The 21,285-nt window shown below is 47.4% G+C and overlaps 1 protein-coding gene and 1 long non-coding RNA gene across 5 annotated transcripts in view; one reads left to right on the top strand and one right to left on the bottom strand.

Moving 5' to 3' along the window:
• Positions 1-21,285, bottom strand: part of Airn (antisense Igf2r RNA) — a 118,574-nt gene that overhangs the window by 84,566 nt on the left and 12,723 nt on the right. The gene's annotated exons all lie outside the window — the stretch shown is intronic.
• Positions 5,613-21,285, top strand: part of Igf2r (insulin-like growth factor 2 receptor) — an 87,301-nt gene continuing 71,628 nt past the window's right edge. The window contains exon 1 of the mRNA NM_010515.2: positions 5,613-5,919. Coding sequence (NP_034645.2) covers positions 5,786-5,919 — 134 coding nt within the window. The 5' untranslated portion in view covers positions 5,613-5,785. The remainder of the gene's footprint in view (positions 5,920-21,285) is intronic.

Here is a 21,285-nt window from a genome sequence, read left to right as displayed (position 1 = left end):
AGTGTGAACTGCTGTCATCTGCCAGCATTTCCACTTTATGGCTAATTAAATGCACCTTTCTTAAAGAACTAGAGCCTCTAAGAATGGCTAGAAGACACCCCCCCCCCAAATTTATACTAAATGAACTATCATCCGAACCTGATCAGCTTGAGGAAAGGATTATGCTTTATAAGCTCGGGATTTAGCACCATTTTCAGCCAAAAATAGTTTCTATTCCCACGTGACTTCTCTCAAGCTAAAGGCCTTGCATAAAAGACAGGTCTTTCATGACTTGTTTTGCCTGTGACTTTCAATCGCCTTCAATGTCCTTTCTCTGTATTTTCAACCTGCTCTCCTGGGCTCATCTCCAAAGCTATCTGTGATTTTTATTCATTCTTGTTCTCAACTTCTCTTTTTGAAAAAAATAAAGTCAAAGTTTCAGGTAAGGTCATCCCATAGTCCAAGGTCAGGAAAGCTTCAGGAAAGGTCATCCCACAGTCCAAGGTCAGGAAAGCTTCAGGTAAGGTTACACCACAGTCCAAGGTCACCGTAACAGTTTCACCTACGATGAGCTCTTAAGCATTTTTCAGATCTGCTTTCTGTCTGTTTCCCAAAGCATTTGGAAGTTGCTAGCAAGCCGGGCGGTGGTGGCACACGCCTTTAATCCCAGCACTTGGGAGGCAGAGACAGGCTGATTTCTGAGTTCAAGGCCAGCCTGGTCTACAAAGTGAGCTCCAGGACAGTCAGAGCTATACAGAGAAACCCTGTCTCGAAAAACAACAAAACAAAACAAAACAAAACAAACATCCCCCCCCCAAAGTTGCTAACATTGAGAACTCTCGTACTCCTAAGAACAGAGCCATTTTTCTGCATAGCTAAATACCAATATCTTACCTCAGACACTAACATTAATGAAATATTATCTACTACATAGTTTTTTTTTCAAAGCTGGGCATTGAACCCAGAGTCTTACACATGCTAGGCAAGTATTGAACCACTGAGCTACGCCATCAGACCTCCAGTTGAGTTTTGAAAAAACAGTTCATTTATCTCTGAAGGCAAGGGACAATTAAAGGAATGGAAAAATACTTCCAGAATCTCCATACAATCAGGTTCTTCCTGTGTGTTCTGGGAAGTGTCTGGAATTTTCTTTAAGCCTCTATCTGAGATTCACAAGGTACTCTGGACACTGTCAGTTGGACAGCTTGGGGCTTTCGTGTTCCACAAAGGCAAGGGTTAGCTTTGCCTGCCCTACTACTGCACCCCACAGGAAACACGGGTGATCTGCCACTTGAGATGTGGTTCTAGCATCAGGCCAAGACAGCAGGGACAAAAAAAAAAAAGCCAGCATAATGATACAGAGGTTGAACCAGCTGGATTCTGAGCCTATTTTGCCCTACAGCAGTGATAGAACAAAGCACCACTGAGGGAAGGGAGGTCACTAAGTAATTCCTCTGGGTTTTGCAGGCCAGAAGCCCAAAATGAAGGTGATGGCAGGCTCTGGCTCTCACTTAGGTTAGGGAGATGTTAACCCTAGGCCCATTCTCTGAGTTTCTTGTGTTACCAGTGATCTGAGGCAGTCCTTTGGCTTGTAGAGGCAGTGTCACCGCTACCCTTGAGTGACATCCTCAGGTTGTTCTCATCCTGTCGGTCTCTTTCCTACTTCTGACAAAACACTCGCATATTGACTGAGGAGCCTGTTCTAGTATATTATCTTGGCTAATCCAACCCCAACTCTGCTTTCAAATACACACACATTCTGCAGAAGGCTTAGGGCTCTTACAGAGCTACAAGGGGACATAGTTTAAACCCTCAAAGAGAGTCTTGTGTACATCTTCCAGACTTCTGAGAGATAGCGTTTCTTTTATTTCTTTTTCTTTGATTTCAGATAGGGTTTCTCTTTGTAGTCCAGTCTGTCCTGTCCTGGAATTCATCCTGTATATCAGCCCAGCCTCAAGCTCAGATCTGCCAGCCTGTGCCTCCCAGGTGTTGTGATTATAGTGATGCACCACCATGTGTGATGTTTCTGATATATATTTAAAACATTTTAACTTTAAATATCAGGTCTCATATAGTGCAGGCTGGCCTGGAAAATACTCGTAGCTAAAGATGATTTTGAATGTCTGATCCTCCTACTTGTTCCAGAGCTGGAATTACTATGCCCAACAAATTAAACTGTTATAGCTTGTATTAGAACTGAGAGTTCTAATAGGCTGGCAGATGAGACCCAAACTGCTGGTTTAAAGGCAGCACTCCTGGGAACTGGGAACCTAAAAGAGGTGTTGGGTGAGTTTTCTTGGTGAGGGTCATGGTTAAATGTAGATACTTTAGGCTCTTCAGGCCATGGTTTCTATTATCTCTGCTCTTGTGGGCAAAATCAGCCAGTCCGACACATAAGCAATGGGGATGGCTGTATCCCAGTAAAAATATTTACAAAATAGCTGTGTGACCTGATTCGACCCATGGGCTATAGCATGATCCAGTGCTCTAGGGCAGTGTCTCACGGGGAGGGAGAGTGCTGGAGGTTTGCAGAGCGTTTGGAATCCTCCTGTGCAGTTTTTGTCAATCATGCTTTACTATGCGGATTTAAGTTAAGATGAACTTCTTGGTAAGGATGCCAATATAAGTCATAGCATGCCTTGTCTAGAACATTGTGAAAGACAGATATAGATCAAAATATTTCTGGCTAGGGCTGGGGATATAAAGTTAGTGTTTAGTAAAGCTCTTGCCTTAAGAGCCAAGGCCCTGGCTTCCATCTTTAGCACCACAGACACAAATGTGTCTCTCTGTGTGTGTCTCTGTGTGTATAAGCTTCAATGAAAAGCTACGTACTGCTTAATAAATCCTTTTAGATTTTCAAGTCTCCCTTATTTCCAGGGTCTATATTCCCAAACCCTAGAGCTAGCCTGGAACAACTGTGTGTGTGTGTGCTGTGCACGTGTTTATATGTGTGTTTTCTACCAATACATACTTATGAAAGTTTATAAAGACTTTTAAATAAATTTTACTTTTATGTGTATGAGTGTTTATGTATACATGTGTGCCTGGTGCCCACAGAGGCCAGAAGAGGGCATTAGATACCCTGAACCTGAAGTTACAGGTGATCGTGAGCCACCTGCTGTGGGTACTGGGAACTGAACCTGGGTCCTCTGCAAGCCTAGGTGCTTTTCAACCACTAGCTCTCTCTCCAGCCCCCAAGTTTGTTTTATAAAACAGGGACAATAAAAGCACAACATACCCATACAGTAGAACAATGATAATAACATGCTAATAGGTTATTGAGACCTTGTGACTTAATAATTCTGGAACCTTTCGTTTAGTATGTTGAATATGCCCTGGTCTATGGTGAGAAAAGGGGACCAATGGTTAATCTATGGCACCCGAGCTTTTCATTGTCACGAGGTACTTTACAACTCTGTAAGTTGTAGAATACTGTTAGTAAAATATCCAATTGTTTGACTTGAGAAATTAAAGCTGTGTCTGAGTCAGATAAGTATTTGATTTTTAACCAACCCTTTATCTATTGGCTAATTTCTCTTCTGCATTCCCAACTTTCCGTTGTCTGTATTAGGGTTTGTTTGTTTGTTTGTTTTTAAATTCCCTTTGAGTCTGTTTTAACATGATCTCAGTTCTTACTTGAATAACGTAAGGGATATTTTTTTGACACATCAATTCTGTACCTGTGAGGTGGCTCTGTGCTTTAGAACTCCGCTTCACTGAATTTTTATGGCATCACTTCAAGAAGAGATAATGAAGTCTTTTTTTTTTTTCCCCTCCCCAAATTTGTGATACCAGCTGCCATGGAACACTCTGAGCAGAAGCAGCTTGGGGAGGAAAGGGTTACAATGGCTTACATGGCACGTCACAGTCCATCACTGAGAAGACAGGAACTCAGGGCAGGACTGGCTTACATTCCACGTCACAGTCCATCACTGAGAAAACTCAGGACAGGCACTCAGGGCAGGACTGAGACAGGAACTGAAACAGAGCCACTGAAGAATGCCGCTTACCAGCTTGCTCTTCCTAGCTTCTGCCCAGCTTGCTCGCTTACACAGTCCAGGATTCCCTGTCTAGGGGATGGTACTGCTCACAGTGGGCTGTACCCTTGTCGCTCAATTTTTGATCAAGAAAATGCTCCACAGACATGCCCATGGGGCCATCAACATGGAGACAACCTCAGACAGCTCTGGGCTGTGTCACATTGAGAGCTGAAGCTAACTAGGAGATGCCATCAGATCATGAATCAATGAATGGATTACTTCATTGATCAGGTCACAGTCTTCGTGATACAACCACCTCTCAATAATGCCATCACCTGGGGACACAAGACTTCACCAAAGGCTTGGTTTATGGGGTGCTCCATTTCCAAAGCCATCCAAAGAAAATGTATTTTGGGGATGATACTTTGAGTGGAAGTTTACATTCTGGTTCACAGCTAACTCTTCATTTAGCGGTTTTCTCACTGACAACACTTGCCTGCATTAGTTCTAACACTAGAGAGGACAAACATGAACTCCAGCTTCTATCAAGGGACTACTCCTGTACCCCTGACCCTCAAATGGTCCTTCTTCATCAGGAACAGGCCATCCTCTTCCATCCAGCAGGCAGCTCCTGGAGGGATGCACGTGGAGTGAAGGAATGGAATATCTGCCTAGCTAGTAAGATCAGTTGACCAATCCTGGTGTCACAGCCAGATTGTCTTCCTGCCCAGTGACCTCTTCTTGGTTTCTTGGTAATAACAGCGGACCTGGCCACATTCAGCCAGCCTGGCTGGCCAGCAAACATCGGAGATGCCCTCGTCTCTGCCTCCCCACCAAAGTTCCAGGGGTTGGGTGCTGGGGCTTGAGCTCAGACCCGCAGGCACATTACAGTCTGAGCCATTTCCTAAGGCTCATTTACTGTACTTTCACTAGGTTACCGCCTTATGTAATATGGATGCTGCATATTATCTTTACAGAATAATAAAACTTTGTAACAGAGGTGGTGGTACACGCTTCTAAACCTAGAACTCGGTAGGCTTAAGTAGAGGGATCTGAACTCCAGTATAGCCTGAGCTACATAGTAAGCAATCTCACGCTAAAAGTTTTTTTTTGTTTGTCATTTGCTTGTTACATTTTGGTTTCTCTGCACACTGCATATTAGTCCACCAGTCACCTAACTTGCTGTAGAAAGCCCTGCTTGGGAAGTCACATTTCCACAGAGCTGCTGTGAGGCTCTCCGGGGCATGAGTCGGAAACTCCCACGCGGGATTCTAGAAAGACTGACCTCTTAACCCTGCATCCACTTGCAACACTAAACATCAACCTGGGCTTTTCCACCTAACTCCATCTCGGCCACCGTACTGGTCTCGGTTGAAGAAGAGAGAGTTAGGAAGCGCTCAAGCGCAGACGCAACCTGGGTGCTGGACGGGGAAACTGAGGTCTGGCTCTGAGGCGTCACCCCTCGCCGCGCGTGAGCAACCCTGGGGTTGTCAGGCCTCGAGTAGGTACCTGGCGCTCGTGCCCGGCCCGCAACACTTCCTGTCCCGCGCGCGTGCGATGCTCATGTGACCCGGGACTGGGCGGAGAGCACCTGAACGAGGACGTCACGTGAGCAGGAGGCGGGGCGGGGGCGGGCCGACTCAGGTCACGTGACGCTCCGGGGACGGCCACGGAGCGCCTCCTCGTCGCACTCCCCCCTGGCTCCAGTTCTCTCTCCTCTTTCTCCCTCCAGCTCCCGTTGCAGCTTCGACTCCGCTGTGGTGGCGCGACCGTGTCCCAGGCGCGGCTCCAAACGGCCAGCCGCCGTGAGCCCCACGCCACACGCGATGCGGGCCGTTCAGCTGGGACCGGTGCCCTCCGGGCCGCGCGTCGCGCTCCTGCCGCCGCTCCTGCTGCTGCTGCTCCTGGCGGCCGCGGGCTCCGCGCAGGCCCAGGCCGTCGACTTGGACGCCCTGTGCAGGTGGGTGTCTTGCGTGGCGGGCGCGGAGCCCCGAGGACACGCAGACCTCCGCCCCGCCCCGCCCCCGCGGGAAAGTTGCCCGCGTGGTGGCCGCGGCGGCGCAGGAGGACGCGCCGCCGTGGCACTGGCCCCCGGAGCCCCCCGTGCCCGGCCACTTGTGGCTGTCATAAGTCGGGCGGCTTTGTGCGACTCCCGGGGCCCGGTGTGTCCGTCGGAAGTTGCAGGGGGCAGAGCTAAGGCTGGGCTTTTGTCCCGCTGCACGTTTCCATTGAAGTTCCAGCCGTGGGGCTTCGGAGGCGTCCCCTCTAGTGTGCAGTCTCCAGGGAGTGCGAACCCACGCGATGCTCTTGGAGTTGGGTAGTGGTGGTTTCAACTGCAGATTGACCCCTTCTGTGGCAACTCTCAGTTTTCCTTATTTAAAGTAGCCATTTGTCAGTGGTTGAAGCTTTTTCTTCTTTTGACAAGGGTTGAGAGGTGGTCATCTCTGTAGGCTTTCAAGACTTTACCCTTCACGTCTCTCAGTTAGCTTCCTGTGTGGTTGCTCACATGATGTCATTGTCTCCAGAGTAGATTATTCTAGTGGAGTCTTCTGCTCTGGGATCCAAGGTTGTATAATTTCCAGTCCTGTCGAAGTTTGTTGGTGTTGGACACAGACTTGTGGGCCTAGGGAACTTCCAATACCATTAGTTTGGAGACAGGCCTCCTCTGGGCTCTTTAGGGTGAAGGGAAACCAAATCTTTTCTTGTTTTAAAAACTTTGATAAGAAGGAAGCGGGAAGAGAATCTTGAAGCCAGCTTTACCCTTGACTTTCAAAAGTGACTCAGAATGAGACGGGGCTGAGCCAAACTTGATGTTTCTAATGGTAGTCCAGGCTCTTTAGTCCTTTGTATCAGAGAGTTTTGTTCTCTCACCTGGAGTTAATAATTTGTAGGACTTGTTAGTGTAAGAATGAGCTGACCAGAATTCTATTTCTCATTTTGGAGAGTATTTGGAGGGAGACACTGCTGCACTGCGGCTTATAGACCAATTAGCTGCCCAAAGATAGATTGCTGCCCCGGTAACTTCATGATATGGAGGAAGGGTGCCCCTTAAACAATAGTAGGCCCAGGGGGGAACATTTAGAACAGAAAATTTTGGATTTAGGGCTGCTGTGACCAAGAATTAACACAGCTGGTCTAGTGCTGTGGAAGTCACGGTCTTGCTAGATAACTGGAATTTGTTTCTTTTGAAGGCGTTGGTACAGGGGATCCAACCTAGGGCCCAGGCATGCTAAGCAAGTACTCTACTACAGACCTGCGGCCTTTGCCTTAGAATTCACTTTTTTTTTTTACACCATTATTTTTAAAGTGTGTGTGCGCACATGCGTGTCCATTGTGTCTGCCATGCAGAGGCCAGAAAAGGGTCTCAGAGTCCTTGGAGCTGGAGTTACAGGTTGTGAGCAGCCTGCGTGGCTGCTAAGAATTGATCCCCCCCCCCTCCAAAGGCCAACTCTCTAGCTATAGTAGGTTAATTTCTTCGAAAAAATTAAGAGAATATTTTTTTATTCTATGTGTGTGAGTATTTTGTTCGAATTTATGTCTGTTTACCACATACCTTACGGTGTCCTTGAAGAAGGCACCAGATTCCCCTGAAACTGAAGTTACAGATGGCTGTGAGGCTCCACGTGGATGCTGGGCATTGAACATGGATCCTGTGCGAAAGCAGCAAGCACTCCTAACTGCTGAGCTGTTAACTGTCTAGTCTCCTAGAGTTAAGTTTTTTTTTTTTTTTTTTTTTTTTTTTTGGTGAGGGGAAGGAGGGGAGATAGGGTTGCTCTGTGTCACCCTGGCTATTCTTGAACTCACTCTGTAGACCAGACTGGCCTTGAACCCATAAATCTGTCTGCCTGTGTGCTCCCAAGTGCCAGGATTAAAGGCGGCACTTTAATCCCACCCAGTTTAGAGTTTATATTTTAGTAGAGTAGAATTTGTCAAGGAGAACTGAGCGTCATGGAGTCTCAGAGCTGCTCACTTGTGCATGGTCATCTCATTGTCTTGAACTTGTGGTCTTTCACCTCATCTCCAGTGGAGATGCTGGTCCTTACCTTGTGGAATGAATGGCCTTTGTACTAGTCTACTGGGGCCACTGTCTCACATGGTGTGACTTTGCCAGTGCTAGAGAGGGTCTAAGGTTGTGTTAGAGGTGCCCTTCACAGCTTCTGACGTCTCTAAGGTTCTTCTTCCTCTAGCTTTCCTCAGGAGTAGTGAACTTCCCAGTCCTTCTCACCTATCCCCTGCCTGTAACTATGCTCTTTCTTAGAAACATTTTGAGTGTCTTGGAGCCTGCAGAGTGTAGTTTGTCTTGTATGGTCTGTTTAGTTTTTTTGTTCTGGGAGCTTAAACCCAGGAGCTCAAAGTCAGGGGCAAGCTAGGCAGCTGTTTTCTTCCAGAGCTGGACTCACAGCCCTTTAAGAGTCTCTGCCACAGGCTTTTAGCCTCTTCCTTGGGAATGTGGGCAGTTACTGCTAGAAAACGTCACCTGCAAGTTCCTTAGGGTTAGCGCACACACAAGGAGGTTAGCGATTCTTTCTAAATCCAGTATAATGCCCATAACGTATCAAGGGAGTATGGCGTGTTTGTCCGCCTCACCGCCTACAGACTCCATGGCTGAGATGTAAATAGCCCCCTGGGGTCTCCTGAGTGAACAGTAGACTCCTGTAGTTGGTGCCCTTGTGTTTGTTTTTGGCACCTGGTCACTTGGAGGCAGCTCCTTATGTGGTCAGGACTGTATTCCAGGGGTTGGTAAACCAACTGAAACAGGGGCTACATTTTCCCTGTTGAAAAAAAACCCAGATGGATGTGGTGTGGTTTGGTGCCCAGAGCACTACCGGAAATTATTTCTGTAAAGGTATTGGCCTGCCCAGGCATCATGGGACGTTCCTGAGCCTGGGCAGTTGGTTCTTGGACTTGTGGGAGAACAGCCTCTTTCAAGAGAGGATACTTTTCAGAGAGCAGGAGGGGAGTCCTGACCCATTTCTGGGGTGTCTGGTTGGTGTGGAGCGTTGGGATGAGCTAGGGCTCTGACCACTGGGATAGGGGTGCAGTTTCTACGGAATCTGGCTTTGGGGGAGGGGTCAAGGAACCCAAGTGGAGGGATCATTTCAGCAGCAGGTCTCAGGATATTTGCACAGTGGAGAGGCCTGCTCTGTGAACTGTATGTACAGTAGACACAGCAGAGGGGAGTATAGGTTACTGGAACAGCACGGTACACAGCCTGCTTACTCTTTGAAGAGACTGGAGAGATGTACATGCACACAGATGCAGTCACACAGATACTGGGCACCAACTGACCCTGGGTCCTCATGCATGGGAGGGAAGTGCCATCCCTTCTTTTATCTTTTGTTCTGAGACAAAGGCTTGCCAAGCCCAGACTGGTCTTGAACTTGCCATCGACCTGCCTCAGTCTCTGTTGTAGCCAGATTTCAGGAACTGCTAGACCTGGCTGATCATACATATTTGTCAAATGTCTGGAGGGAAGTGTGCTGTAGAAGAAGTTACTTGGGTCTCTCAAGATGTGGGATGCTGGTGTAAAGAAAAGGTCACTAGACTGATGAGCCTGCTGGTGGTGGCACTGGCCTGGATAAGGTCTGGTGTAGGGAACATGTGAAGGTCAGTGGGGCAGGATAAGTGAGAACAACACAGGGAGGGGGGAAGAGGCCAGGTAATGCAGGACCCTCAGAGTGGACCGCATGCACTGGTGCTCTTGGCTGGTTGTTCAGTGGTTCAGCTTACTACTTTAAACTTTGCAGAATGCCGTGTTAAGTATGTAAAATGCTTCCCACCCTTGATTTAGGTGTTCACAGTGTTTTTTGGGGAAGGCTTAACAGTTGGAACTGATTATAAAGTGCTTGGTCTGGTGGTTAACTACTTTGAAATTTATACCGGACACGTTTTCTCCAAATTGTTTGGGTATGAATACTGGAGAGTTTTTATTATATTGAGGACAAGAGAATAATGAAGCCAGCTGGGAGTTGCAGTAGGTTTAGTTGCTATCTCTAGAGATTTTTCCCCCCTTCTCCTGTAACTCTTCGCAAAGAATAATGCTTATGTGCCTAATTTGGGCCACATGTTAGCCTGGATCACCTCCGTTTGTGTACATGCATTTCCTTTAACCATAAAAGTGTGTGTTAGCCTAGGATTGTTAATTATGGTTCCAATATGGTTTTTGTTTTCTTTTTTGACAGGATATCACAATGCCCTCACTACGACCTTGAACTCCTGGTCCTCTCGCCTTTACCTTCTCTCAGTTCTTAAATCACATCTTAACCAGGCGGTGGTAGTCCATGCCCTTAATCCCAGCAGAGGCAGTTTGAGGCCAGCCTGGTCTACAGAGTGAGTCAAAACCAAAACCAAACCTAAGCAACCAATCAAACAAACCTAGCATTTTAATAAACTCCCAGGAAATGAATAGCTCCTTAGGCTTCTATCTTTTATCAGTGTTTCACGTATAGAAAGAGTTTTAGAAGCTGGTGTGACTCACGCCTTTAATCCCAGCACCTGGGAGGCAGAGGCAGGCAGATTTCTGAGTTCAAGGCCAGCCTGGTCTACAAAGTGAGTTCCAGGACAGCCAGGGCTATACAGAGAAACCCTGTCTCGAAAAAAAGAGTTTTAGAAAATGGAATTCCAAAAATAATCAGGATGTCTATTCTTTTAAACGTTTTGGGGTTGCTGGGTGTGTGATGTGGTCTTGCGTGCGTGCTAGGCAAGCAGTCTGCCACAGAGTCTATCCCCAGACCCATCTCCTCTCTTCTGAGCTTGGCACACAGCATATTGTGCTGTGCAGAGATTTCAGCAATGTCCAGAGCAATGTGCAGGGGCCCACAGTGGTCCACCACTTAGTGGGTTACTGACATTACTTTGTTATTGACATCATTCTCTTGGGCTTGTCTCAGTGAATGGGGCCTTTCTATAGTGCTGCACCTGGTGGTTTTGGGTGGCAGAAGCAGAGCTGCCTCACTGTGTGAACTGCCAATCTGGAGCCCAAGTCGGCTGTACCGTTCTGCACCCCCATCCACTGCATGCAAGAATTCTAGCTGTTCCACATTCTTGTCAACATTTGGTCTTAGCAGTTTTGAAAAGGCATCTAATCTCACCATGTTTTTGAGTCTCTTTTCTTCACTCTCCACTCCCCCCTTTTCTATAAGGTCTTGCTAGAGTAGGCTTGGCTAGCCGAGTGCTCTTCCTGCTTCAGCCTCCTAAGTGCTGGTGTTACAGGTGTGTGCCCTCACAGGCTCATGGTGTAAGCAGAACTGTCCCTGTCTTCATTGCTAGACTTAATGACAGACTTGTTTATTAGAAGGACTAGGTAGGGCTTTTTTTTTTTTTTTTTTTTTTTTTTTTTTTTGTAAATAATAATTTGACTTTTGACCCCTTGGCAGTTTGTTTTTATCATGTACTTATGGAAACTCAGGAGTTTCTCAGGTGTCGAGGGTCAAGATCTTAGATATGTTTCCTTCCCTGCCTCCCTTCCCTCTCTGTTGCTGAAACACCATGGCCAAGACCATCCATAGTGGTAGGCGAAGAGACTGTTTTGGCTGGGTCATTGTGGCAGCAAGTGGCGGCTTTACCTGAAGCAAAGTCTGCCATATGTCCTCTACCAAGGCCACATCCCCTAAGCCTCCCCAGATGTCACAATCAACTGGGGACCAAGTGTTTAAATATGGGAGCCTCTGGGTGCTATCCTCATTCAAGCCACAGACCCTAAGAAATCATAGCTGTGGCAGAATTCCATCCCTGGAGGAGCCTTCCTGTGCATTGTTGGGTGTTAGGCAATGTTCCTGGCCCATACCCAGTAGGTCCAGGGCTCTTCACCATATGCCCTTACCTTGGTGACACAAAGGAAAATGTCCCTAGACATTTCGGATGAAACTCCAACCAGACAAAATCTCTCCTCTTTGGGAATCACTGGGCACCCCAAGGACACAGATTTCCTTATTGTTTAACTCTAGGATCTGTGAGGGGACGGGGAAGGTTCATTTCCCCCTAACTGTCATTGTATTCACCATCCTGGATGCTGAGGTGGTTTGTTTGTTGTTGTTGTTGTTTTTAAATTTATTTTTATCTTCTGTGTTTTGCCTGCATGTATATCTGAGGGCAGAGTTACAGACAGTTGTGAGCTACCATGTGCATGCTGGGAATTTAGCTGGGGTCCTGTAGAAGAGTGGCCAGTGCTCTTAACTGCTGAGCCATTTCTCCAGCCCTGGCAGCTGAGATTTAAAGTGGTATCATGCTGTAATTTTTTTTTTTTTTCTGACTGTGTTACCATGAATATGACAGTTTTGTGGAATCAGCCAACCTTTTTTTTTTTTAATGCATTGGGATCAATTTTTGTATGAACTAGACGTTTTCCGGTCCATACATTTTTGTAGAACTTAGCAGTAATGTTCTAGTAATCTGGTACTTTGGGAGAGGAGGGGTAAGTAGGGGGGAAGACCCTGTGCAGAGTTGCAAGGCTTTACCTTGGGGTCCCTGTCTCAGTCTCTGGAGTCACAAGCGCTTGATGCCTTACTCAGGCTGGCTGACCTTTGAGCTTCCAGGGACCTTCCTACCTCCTCACTCCCAGGCTCTCCCATCTGTGGGATTGTAAGTGTGTGCTGTGCCTTTTTAACATGGGCTCCAGGGGCTGGTGAGATGGCTCAGTGGGTAAGAGCACCCAACTGCTCTTCCGAAGGTCCGGAGTTCAAATCCCAGCAACTACATGGTGGCTCACAACCATCCATAACGAGATCTGACTCCCTCTTCTGGAGTGTCTGAAGACAGCTACAGTGTACTTACATATAATAAATTAATCTTCAAAACAAAACAAAAAACATGAGCTCTGGAGCTCCAACTTACGTTCAAGTGCTTTGACTGGCAAAGGCGTCTTCCCATCCTCAAAATGTCTTTAAAACGTACATTAGGGCTGGAGAGATGGCTCAGTGATTAAGAGCGCCGACTGCCCTTCCAAAGGTCCCGAGTTCAAATCCCAGCAACCACATGGTGGCTCACAACCATCTATAACGAAATCTGATGCCCTCTTCTGGAGTGTCTGAAGACAGCTACAGTGTACTTACATATAATAAATAAATGAGTCGTTAAAAAAAAACTTACATTAATTAGAGATAGAGGCTGCTGTCTAGCCTGGGCTGGCCAACTTGAGATCTGCCATCTTCAGCAGTTTTTGCAGTCACGCCTGGCTTTCTTTTTCTTTTTGTTTGTTTTCCTTATGTTAACATTTTTAATGTGTATAGGTATCTTGCCTGTATTTGTGTCTATGCACCATGTCTTTGTAGGCCTCAGAAGAGGGTGTTGGATCCCCTGGGATTGGAGTTACAAGCAGTTGTGAGCCACCATGTGTGCTGGCAATAGAACCAGGGGTCCTTTAGACCCGTGGTGGTGTGAATGAAAATGGTTCTGTCGGCTCATAGGTGTGGCCTTGTTGGAGTGGGTGTGGTTGGCGTTACTGAGGAACTGTGTCACTGGGCCTGGGCTTTGAGGTCTTAGAAGCTCAAGCCAGGCCTAGTGTGTCTCTTTTCTATTTGTTGCTTTCTGATCAAATGTCAGACTCTGAGCTACCTCTCCAGCACCACGTCTGCCTGCCTGCCTGCCTGCTTGCCTGCCTGCTACTGTGTTTCCCATTGTGACAATACTGGACTAAACCTCTGAACTGTAAGTAAGCCAGCCTCAATTAAACGTTTTCCTCTAAGAGTTGCTATGGTCATGGTGTTTCTTCACAGCAATAAAACAATAAGACACAGTAAGACAATGTTCTTAACTGCTGAGCCATCTTTTCAGCCTCTAAAAATTTCTTGACATTAACTTGTGGGCATCTTTATCAAAGGCTTGTCAATGCAGAAGCTCTAGTATTCTGATTCATATATTGTGGACACCTTTTTTCTATTTTATTTAATACTCACTTGCTGACCTCTAATTTTCCTGTGTTTAGTTTAATTGAAAGCTTAAATCTTTAAAATTAATTTACATTATATCAAGGCATGTCTTTGGATTCTGGAAAAAGAGCTACTTAAGAGTGCCTGGTGCAGAGGATGTGGGCTTGGTGCCCAGTATTCATAACAGGCAAAGTCAACCCATGGATATATAATTCCAGGCCCAGAGGATCCTGGGTGTACCTGCACATACATAGACACTCAGGCATGCACACATCCACATGAAATAGTAAAATGTAAAAACCAGTTAAAGCCATATGTCTTCCCCTGAGCGCCACAGCAGTCTGACAGTCTTTAAGCTCTCCGTTTCCATTTTCTAGTTTTAACCTTCCTGGGCCTACTGAGATGTATAGTCCTCCGGAAGCTGTGCTTTAAACGTAGGTTGGGGTCCCCAAAGCTTCATTGTTGACATTTAAATCCCTGTCATGAGGAATTAACAGGTAGATGTTTAATCCCGTATTGGTGTTGAGAGGTAAGGCCTCTTGGGAGGGGATTTGGATTACGTGGTACTTTAGGGTGGGGCCTGTGACCGAGTCCCAGAGACTTTATAGGAGGAGGGGGACCACACACACCACCTGGGCGCATGCATATTCCCATACCTTGACGAGTGACACTACATGTACTGAAAACTACAATCGCCTGTGTCACCCTGACCTCAGACCTTCAAGAACTGGGAGCCATAATATGGCCTGCTCCAGTCATTTCTTTATGGCAAAATGTGCTGATAAAGCAAGAAACGACTTTTAGGGGGTTTATTTATCTTTTCCACTGTGGCCAGTGAATGGAATTTCCCTTGTGGCCTGCCACCTAGTCAGTTGGAAGAGCCATGTATGTTTGGAAGAAATGGTCTCTATTTGGGTCAGAGTTATTAATTGTGCTGCCCAGCTGCCTCTGCCCTGAGTTATTCCTGTCCCACTTGAGTTTTGTCTTGTTTACTTTTTGTTCATGGCTCTGGGTTTGGATGGGGTGTGCCTATGGGCTTTGCAACTTCCCTTGATATAGACCCACAGCTTTGTGGTTGTTTTGTTTTGTTTTGTTTTGTTTTGTTTTTCTTTGTAGGAAAAAAAGGGTTTCTCTGTGTTTCCCTGGCTGTCCTGGAACTTTGATCACCAGGCTGGCTTCAGACTCACAGAAATCTGCCTGCTTCTCCCCCCAACCCCTACCATCCCCAGGACTGCTCAGCTATTTGTTTTTTTGAGATATGGTTTCACTACATAGCCAATGCTGTGCTTGAACTCAGAATTGTTCTACTTTAGCCCCCAGATGCTGGGATTACAATCAAGCAGTACCATGCCTGGCTTGCCCAACTTTTATTTTTTGTCTTGGGCCCATTTCTGTTGGTTGTTGTCTTGTGTTCATGTTGCCCTCAGCTGGCGGCTCTTGATTGTGCTCATTTTGGACATCTGTCGTCCTTGCAGCTGCTCAGGGCAGGGCTGGGAACATTTGTTGGAACTTGGCTATAAATTGTCTTGGGGGAGATGAGGAATGGGCGGGACATGCCAGAGACTGGTCTTTCCTTATTCTCCTGTGGGTCACCTACCTCGTGCTGCTGTTCCTGCCAGGAGGCAGCTGTTGGCTCCTCTTGATAGTTGGCAGAGCGTTGTGTGCTGCCTGTTGGCAGGCCGTGTAAGTCCTATCTGAGACAGCTGGATGACGAAGCTGGTGTCAGATCACCTTTGGGTCTTTGTCCCTCCCCCACACAGCTGCCTTACTTTTTGAGACTGGCTCTCTGGCCCCAGACTTGTGATCCTCCTGTCTTAGTGTCCTGAGTGCTAGGAATGTGGGGCGTACAGGAGTACCACCATGCTCCACTGGAAGCCACTGTTGGAAGTCACCGTCTTTTTGTCACCCCTTAGTGCCCCAAGAGTTTCTGCCTCAGTGAGTGAGTGCTTGCTCATGAGGTTTAAGAAAGGGTTCTACTTTCTGAAAGTATTTGAAGCTGTGGGTTTGTGGGTCACTAGTCCCACCTCACACTCAGTTCTGAGATACTGAGCTAGCAGATTGCAAGACTTTTTCCTAGCACCAGAACTTGTGGGCACAATAGGTGTGGGGTGTGGGCAGGTGCCAGTGCCGGTGCCCCCTATTGGGCTGGGTCCCGTTCGTTTTTGCTTTATTCTATTTCCTGGAAGTAGAAAGAGGCAGTGGTGTGTGTGTGTGTGTGTGTGTGTGTGTGTGTGTATGTATGTATGTGTGTGTATGCGCGCTCGCGTGTGCATGCATATATGTCTAGAGATCAGCGTAGCCTGCCTCTGTCTCCCAAGGGCTGGAACTAAAGGCATGAGCCACCAAGCCCTGTGTTGTTTGTGTATAGTGGAGGCAGCACCCTAGAGGTTGGGAATGTCTGCTGTACATATAGCCCCAAGAGGTTAGTGGGAAAATGTTTGGTCACTTCACCTTGCTCTAAAACTGGAAGTCGGCTATTGCTGACAAGATTTTGAGGTGCCAAAGATTGTGTCATGTCCTATTTTGGACTCTGACAGACCCACTGCTACACACACAGTCATTACAGTGGAGGAAAATCCCGTTGTCCTGTTCCCTCGGGTGTGAAACATCAGATCAGCCACTGACCTTTAGCAGTTTTCCCTTGCTCAGTTAGTGCTGGAGGGCAAGTTCCCTGGGGCCTTACTGATTCCTGCAGGCATTTGTGACTACTGATTGTAGCTGTGTCTTAAGTGTAGGAAACACCAAGCGATGTGCTAACAGGCCTGGCTAGCATTTTAAAAACAGATGTGACCAGTGAAGAGTGGCCTGCAAGGTAAGTTTCAAAGGTGGTCTTTTAGGTTGAGTCTTTAGGTTTGTGCTGCCACATGGCCACTGAGCTTTGACCAAATGTAAGATTGTTCTAATTCCAGCTCTTCCCTTCTCTTTTGGGGCAATACCAGGGATTGAAGTTAGGGCCTTGGTATATAGGTGGCAAGCACTCTGAGCTGTATCTCCAATCTGTATGTATGTATGTATGTATGTATGTATATATGTATGTATTTATTGAAAACTTTGAGACAGGGTCTCCCTGAGTTACCATAAGACAACTCTTGAGCTTGTGATCTTCCTGACTTAGCCTCCATTGCAATTGGTTTTACCAATCTATGCTAACAGGCCTGGCTGTCAGCTGCACATTTTAAAGCAGATGTTTAGTGTGGAAAAACTCCCTACTCCTCCGCCTGGCCTGCAAATAGAACAGCCACCAAACCAGAAATGACCCAGAAGAGGGCTTCTTAGAAGTGACAAGGGCAGTGCCCACTGAGTCATCACTGCTCCTCCGGCTCCCTCCTGTCACCTCGCCAGCTCACACGCGCTACTCTCTACTCCCAAGTGAAAGCCACCATCTGTTCCTGTATCTGGTCTTTTAGAGGAAGTGTGGTGAGCCAGTGGTGTCATGAGGCTTGGCATCCCTTAATAATGAGAGAGAGGATTGAGGAGCTTTTGGGAATAAACAAGGGTGTGGGTCCAAAAGGGCTCACCATGCCTAGGCTCTTCTGTAAGGTGCGAATCTAAAGGGGGCCTGGAAGGAAATGAGGGGTATGTGTGTTACTGTATGTAATGGGGAAGAGTCTTTGCAGGATCTAAGTGTGCCTGTTTGAGACCAAAGGGTCAATGTGGTTGAAGTGGGGTGGGTGGTGGAGGGGGTATGGACAGGGACTGGACAGGATGGGGTGGGGCGGGGCGGGGCGGGGCAGGACGGGATGGGATGGGACGGGACAGGAGAGATGTCAAGAGTTAGCTGGGGCTGGATCCCAGACGCGACCATATTGACTTTGGAGCTATTGGAAATCAGCTCCAAAATTGGAATGAAGCACAATGGCTCATATCGATAATCATTTGGCAGCTGAGGCAAGTGGATGAGCCTGAACTTAAAGGAGACTGAAAAACGACAAAATAAAAAATGCCCGAAAGTTCTGATTTCTTTGCTTTTGTGCAGAGGGCTTCTTATCGTTCAGGTACTGAAGTTGGTGACAGTTCTGCAGCCAGAATGCAGTGGGAAGTGGTCCGTGCTGGGAGCAGAGGGCATGGCAAGGCTCTTCCTGCTGTGTTTGGTCACTTGGTGATCTGGGACTGCCTGCCAAGTTACACCCACGCTCTAGTTTCAAGTCTCCAAAATGGGGAGGTTGGTGTGCTCCTTGACAGACGGTGAGGACTAAGTGATTATGTTCAGAAGCCGTGGATGGCATGCCCCAGGTGTGTCACTGTTTCTAAGTGAGGTGCAGCTGTGCTGCACAGGATTGGGCCTTGGGAGGTTCTCTTTGCCCAGTGGAGTTTCTTGCTGAGCCCCTGGTATGATCCCAGTACTTGCAGAGCAGGACTCTTTAGACATGTCATATGGTGGTCCAGGTTGGCCTTGAACTCAAAGTAGTCCTTCTGCCACAGGCTACCAGCCTGGGATTGCAAGTACAAGTCCTGGTCTGCCTACGTGGTTTTTGTGAAGAAATAGCATGTGTAGCCTCTGATAACCTTATTAACATCACAAACCAACAAGCTGAGCTGACTGTTCAGCAGTTAAAATGCCAGCCCTCCCTGTGTCCAGGGCCATAAAGGAAGCACATTGGGTCCCCAAAGAATTGGGGCCTTGCTAGCAAGAAGTTTTGAGTGGGTCCCTGTGCTAGCATTGCCTTCCTGCATCCTCACAGCAGAGCCTGTGCCACACACTGGCTTCTCCCTTTCCTTCTTTGGGACAGTCTCCTGTTGCTCAGGTTGGCATTGAACTTAGTGGTCAAGGGCGACCCTTAACATTTGGCTCTTTTGTCCCCACCTGGTTCTAGCTTCATGTCACTGCTCCTGGTTTATACTGTGCTGGGCAGTATTGAACCCAGGGCTTCTGGCATGGCACTCATGCACTCCCAGAGCTCTTCTGTGGAGCTAGGATTCTGTGCACTGGGTTCCAGCACACAGCTTTGGTTTTTTTTTTTTTTTTTTAATTTTTGGTACTAAAAATGAACTTAGGCCGACACACATTGAGGGAAATGCCCAGCCGTTGAACTTTAATGCAGCCCTCTTTCTTTCTTAAGTTAAGAATAAAGCAAGAGAGCATCCAGATCATTACTGTTTACGATGAGAAACTAACCTTAGTCTTAGATAAATGCACCAGTTTACACACACACAGGGAACCCACGTGGAGTAGGTCTGCAGTCTGAGTGGTGGAGTTGAGTTGAGCAAAGCCACATTTTGGGAGATTCCTGGTAGCTGTGTGTCTTAGAGGGCGGGTATTGCTTGCTTATTAGAGTTCTGGCTCCTGAGTAACCAGGCAGTGCAGGTTTACCTGGCCACTGTTTGTGGTGGCAGCTGTTAGTGGTTACATTTGGATAGTTTAGGGTCGGGGAGGCTCAGCTGCTGGCCTGTCCAGAGGAGACAACCAGGAGGAAGCTGTCTGTCTTTGTGGTCTGGTGTCGTGTAGTCCTTGGTTGTGTTGTGTGTCATCTCCCCCCTCCCACTTCAGATGGGGTGTGTGTGTGTTTGTGTGTGGGAGGAGGGGGTGGGGACAGGGGCAGGGGTGGGGACGTGGGTGGGGGTGGTTTAGGTATGAAGTGTGTCCCCTCTCCCTCCCCTGAAAAGCTTTGGTCTCTAGTGACAGATGAAGTCACTGTGAGGTAGCTGGGTTATCAAGGACCTTGATGTAATAAGGGAATTATTCACAGAAACATTCATAGTTTTACAGCACGCCTGGGAGACAACGGCAGTGCTGAGGTGGTGCCTAGATGGAGGAAGGGGATCATCAGGGTGCTGTCTTGTTCAGGCCTGCCCATGCCTTCCACTTTCCCTTATTCCCTGTGTTTTGTGGCTCAGTGAGGTTAGTAGCCTCACCCATCGAATACCTGTTGCAGTGATATTTGGTCTCAACTTAGGCTATAGCAATGGGGCCAGCTGACCATGTACTGAAACCTTAGAAACCAAGAGCCAAAGCAGCCCCTTCCTCTTTTAAATTGTCTCACATGTTATCACAGCCATGCAGAAGCTAGCACTGTGTGTGCATGCATACGCCATGCTTCAGTGCCTCTGGAGTTGTAGCTGGAGCCCAGATGCATCAGCATCCTGGTGGGTGTGGCCCAGGACAAGGGTCTGCCCTTGCCTCTCCTCCACCCCCTTCAGTGTCATGTGGCATTTTTCTTGGGAGGCCTCAAGCCGGCTTGTCTTTTTTGTGAATTCAGATCTTAAGCAATCTAAATCCTTGTGCTAGATCACAGTGCTGTGTTCCTCATCTAGGTTCCTCCTTATTCGTGACCTTTTGGTTTGCTCGGTTTGTGGACAAGGAAGTATATGGATTCCACTCTGCCCATAGGCCCAGGTCTGTGTGTTCTTCTACTGTGACCATGGTGCCTTTCCAGAGGCACCTGGGCTCCCTCTTCCTCACAATGCCTCTGCTAAACCTCCCTCATGATGTGGCTCAAAGACATTATTGGGCCCTGGTTGCCTGCCAGCCCTGTCTCTCTCTGCCTCTGAAAATGGACTTAGGTGTCACAGTTGATTTAGGGGTTCAGGCTAGACCCCTCTTTACCCAATTGATTCCTGCATTCAGAGCCTGTGCAGCTCTCTGGGAAGGCAGACTAATAATGCCCAGCACTCCCATCTGCACCTTCTCTCTGTGATTAGGCTTCAGATCTTTATCCACAGTCTTGTGGGTTGGTTAGAATAGGAAGTGAAGTACTTCCTATATAATCCTGGGCTCTGCTGTGTCAAACTCATGTGCTTTCCACTGTCATCGTCTGGTCAGGGTGAGTCACCCTGCCAGACCAGATTTTGTTCTTATAGTACACAGCCCACAAGATACACTTTTCTCTACCTGCCTTGCTGTAGGCCCACTAGGGACCCTATCTTGTCCCTTCCTGATCTCTCAGTAGAGACCCGTGTGCTGAATATGAGCTGAAACACTGGTGCTGAGGAAGAGTAAGCAGGTTGCAGCTTGTGTGCACTGCTGGAGCATTCTGGTGTGTGAGCCCGAAGCACAGTCACATTTGGAAGTTCAGGTTGAGTCAGATTTGTGCTCACTATAGAGTCAGAAAGCACCCCCAGCTAGTGACTCTACTGAGTGTGTACTTTGCTGTGTGGACCACTAACTTGTTTTTTTAAAAGGAAGACAGATTACAGATTCATACATGCAAATGGAAAGGTCAGGAGAGAACCTCTGCTGCCAGTCTTTGCCTTAACTGTAGCTGTGATACAAGGTCCTTGTGTTTCTCTCTTGTGCACACCAGGTCTCAATCTCTTAAAGGGGTGCTGAGCTGACAGACTTTTGGCTTTAGGTGGGTTCTGGGGATTTTTTTTTTTTTTTTTAAGAAGTATGTGTGTGTAGTTTTGTAATTTTAAAAAATACTTAAAACATGGTGCACACCTTTAATCCCAGCACTTGGGAGGCAGAGGCAGGCGAATTTCTGAGTTCGAGGCCAGCCTGGTCTACAGAGTGAGTTCTAGGA

Source organism: Mus musculus, chromosome 17, assembly GCF_000001635.26.
Source record: "Mus musculus strain C57BL/6J chromosome 17, GRCm38.p6 C57BL/6J".
Classification (NCBI taxonomy): domain Eukaryota; kingdom Metazoa; phylum Chordata; class Mammalia; order Rodentia; family Muridae; genus Mus; species Mus musculus.
This window is presented reverse-complemented; position numbering and strand designations above follow the sequence as displayed.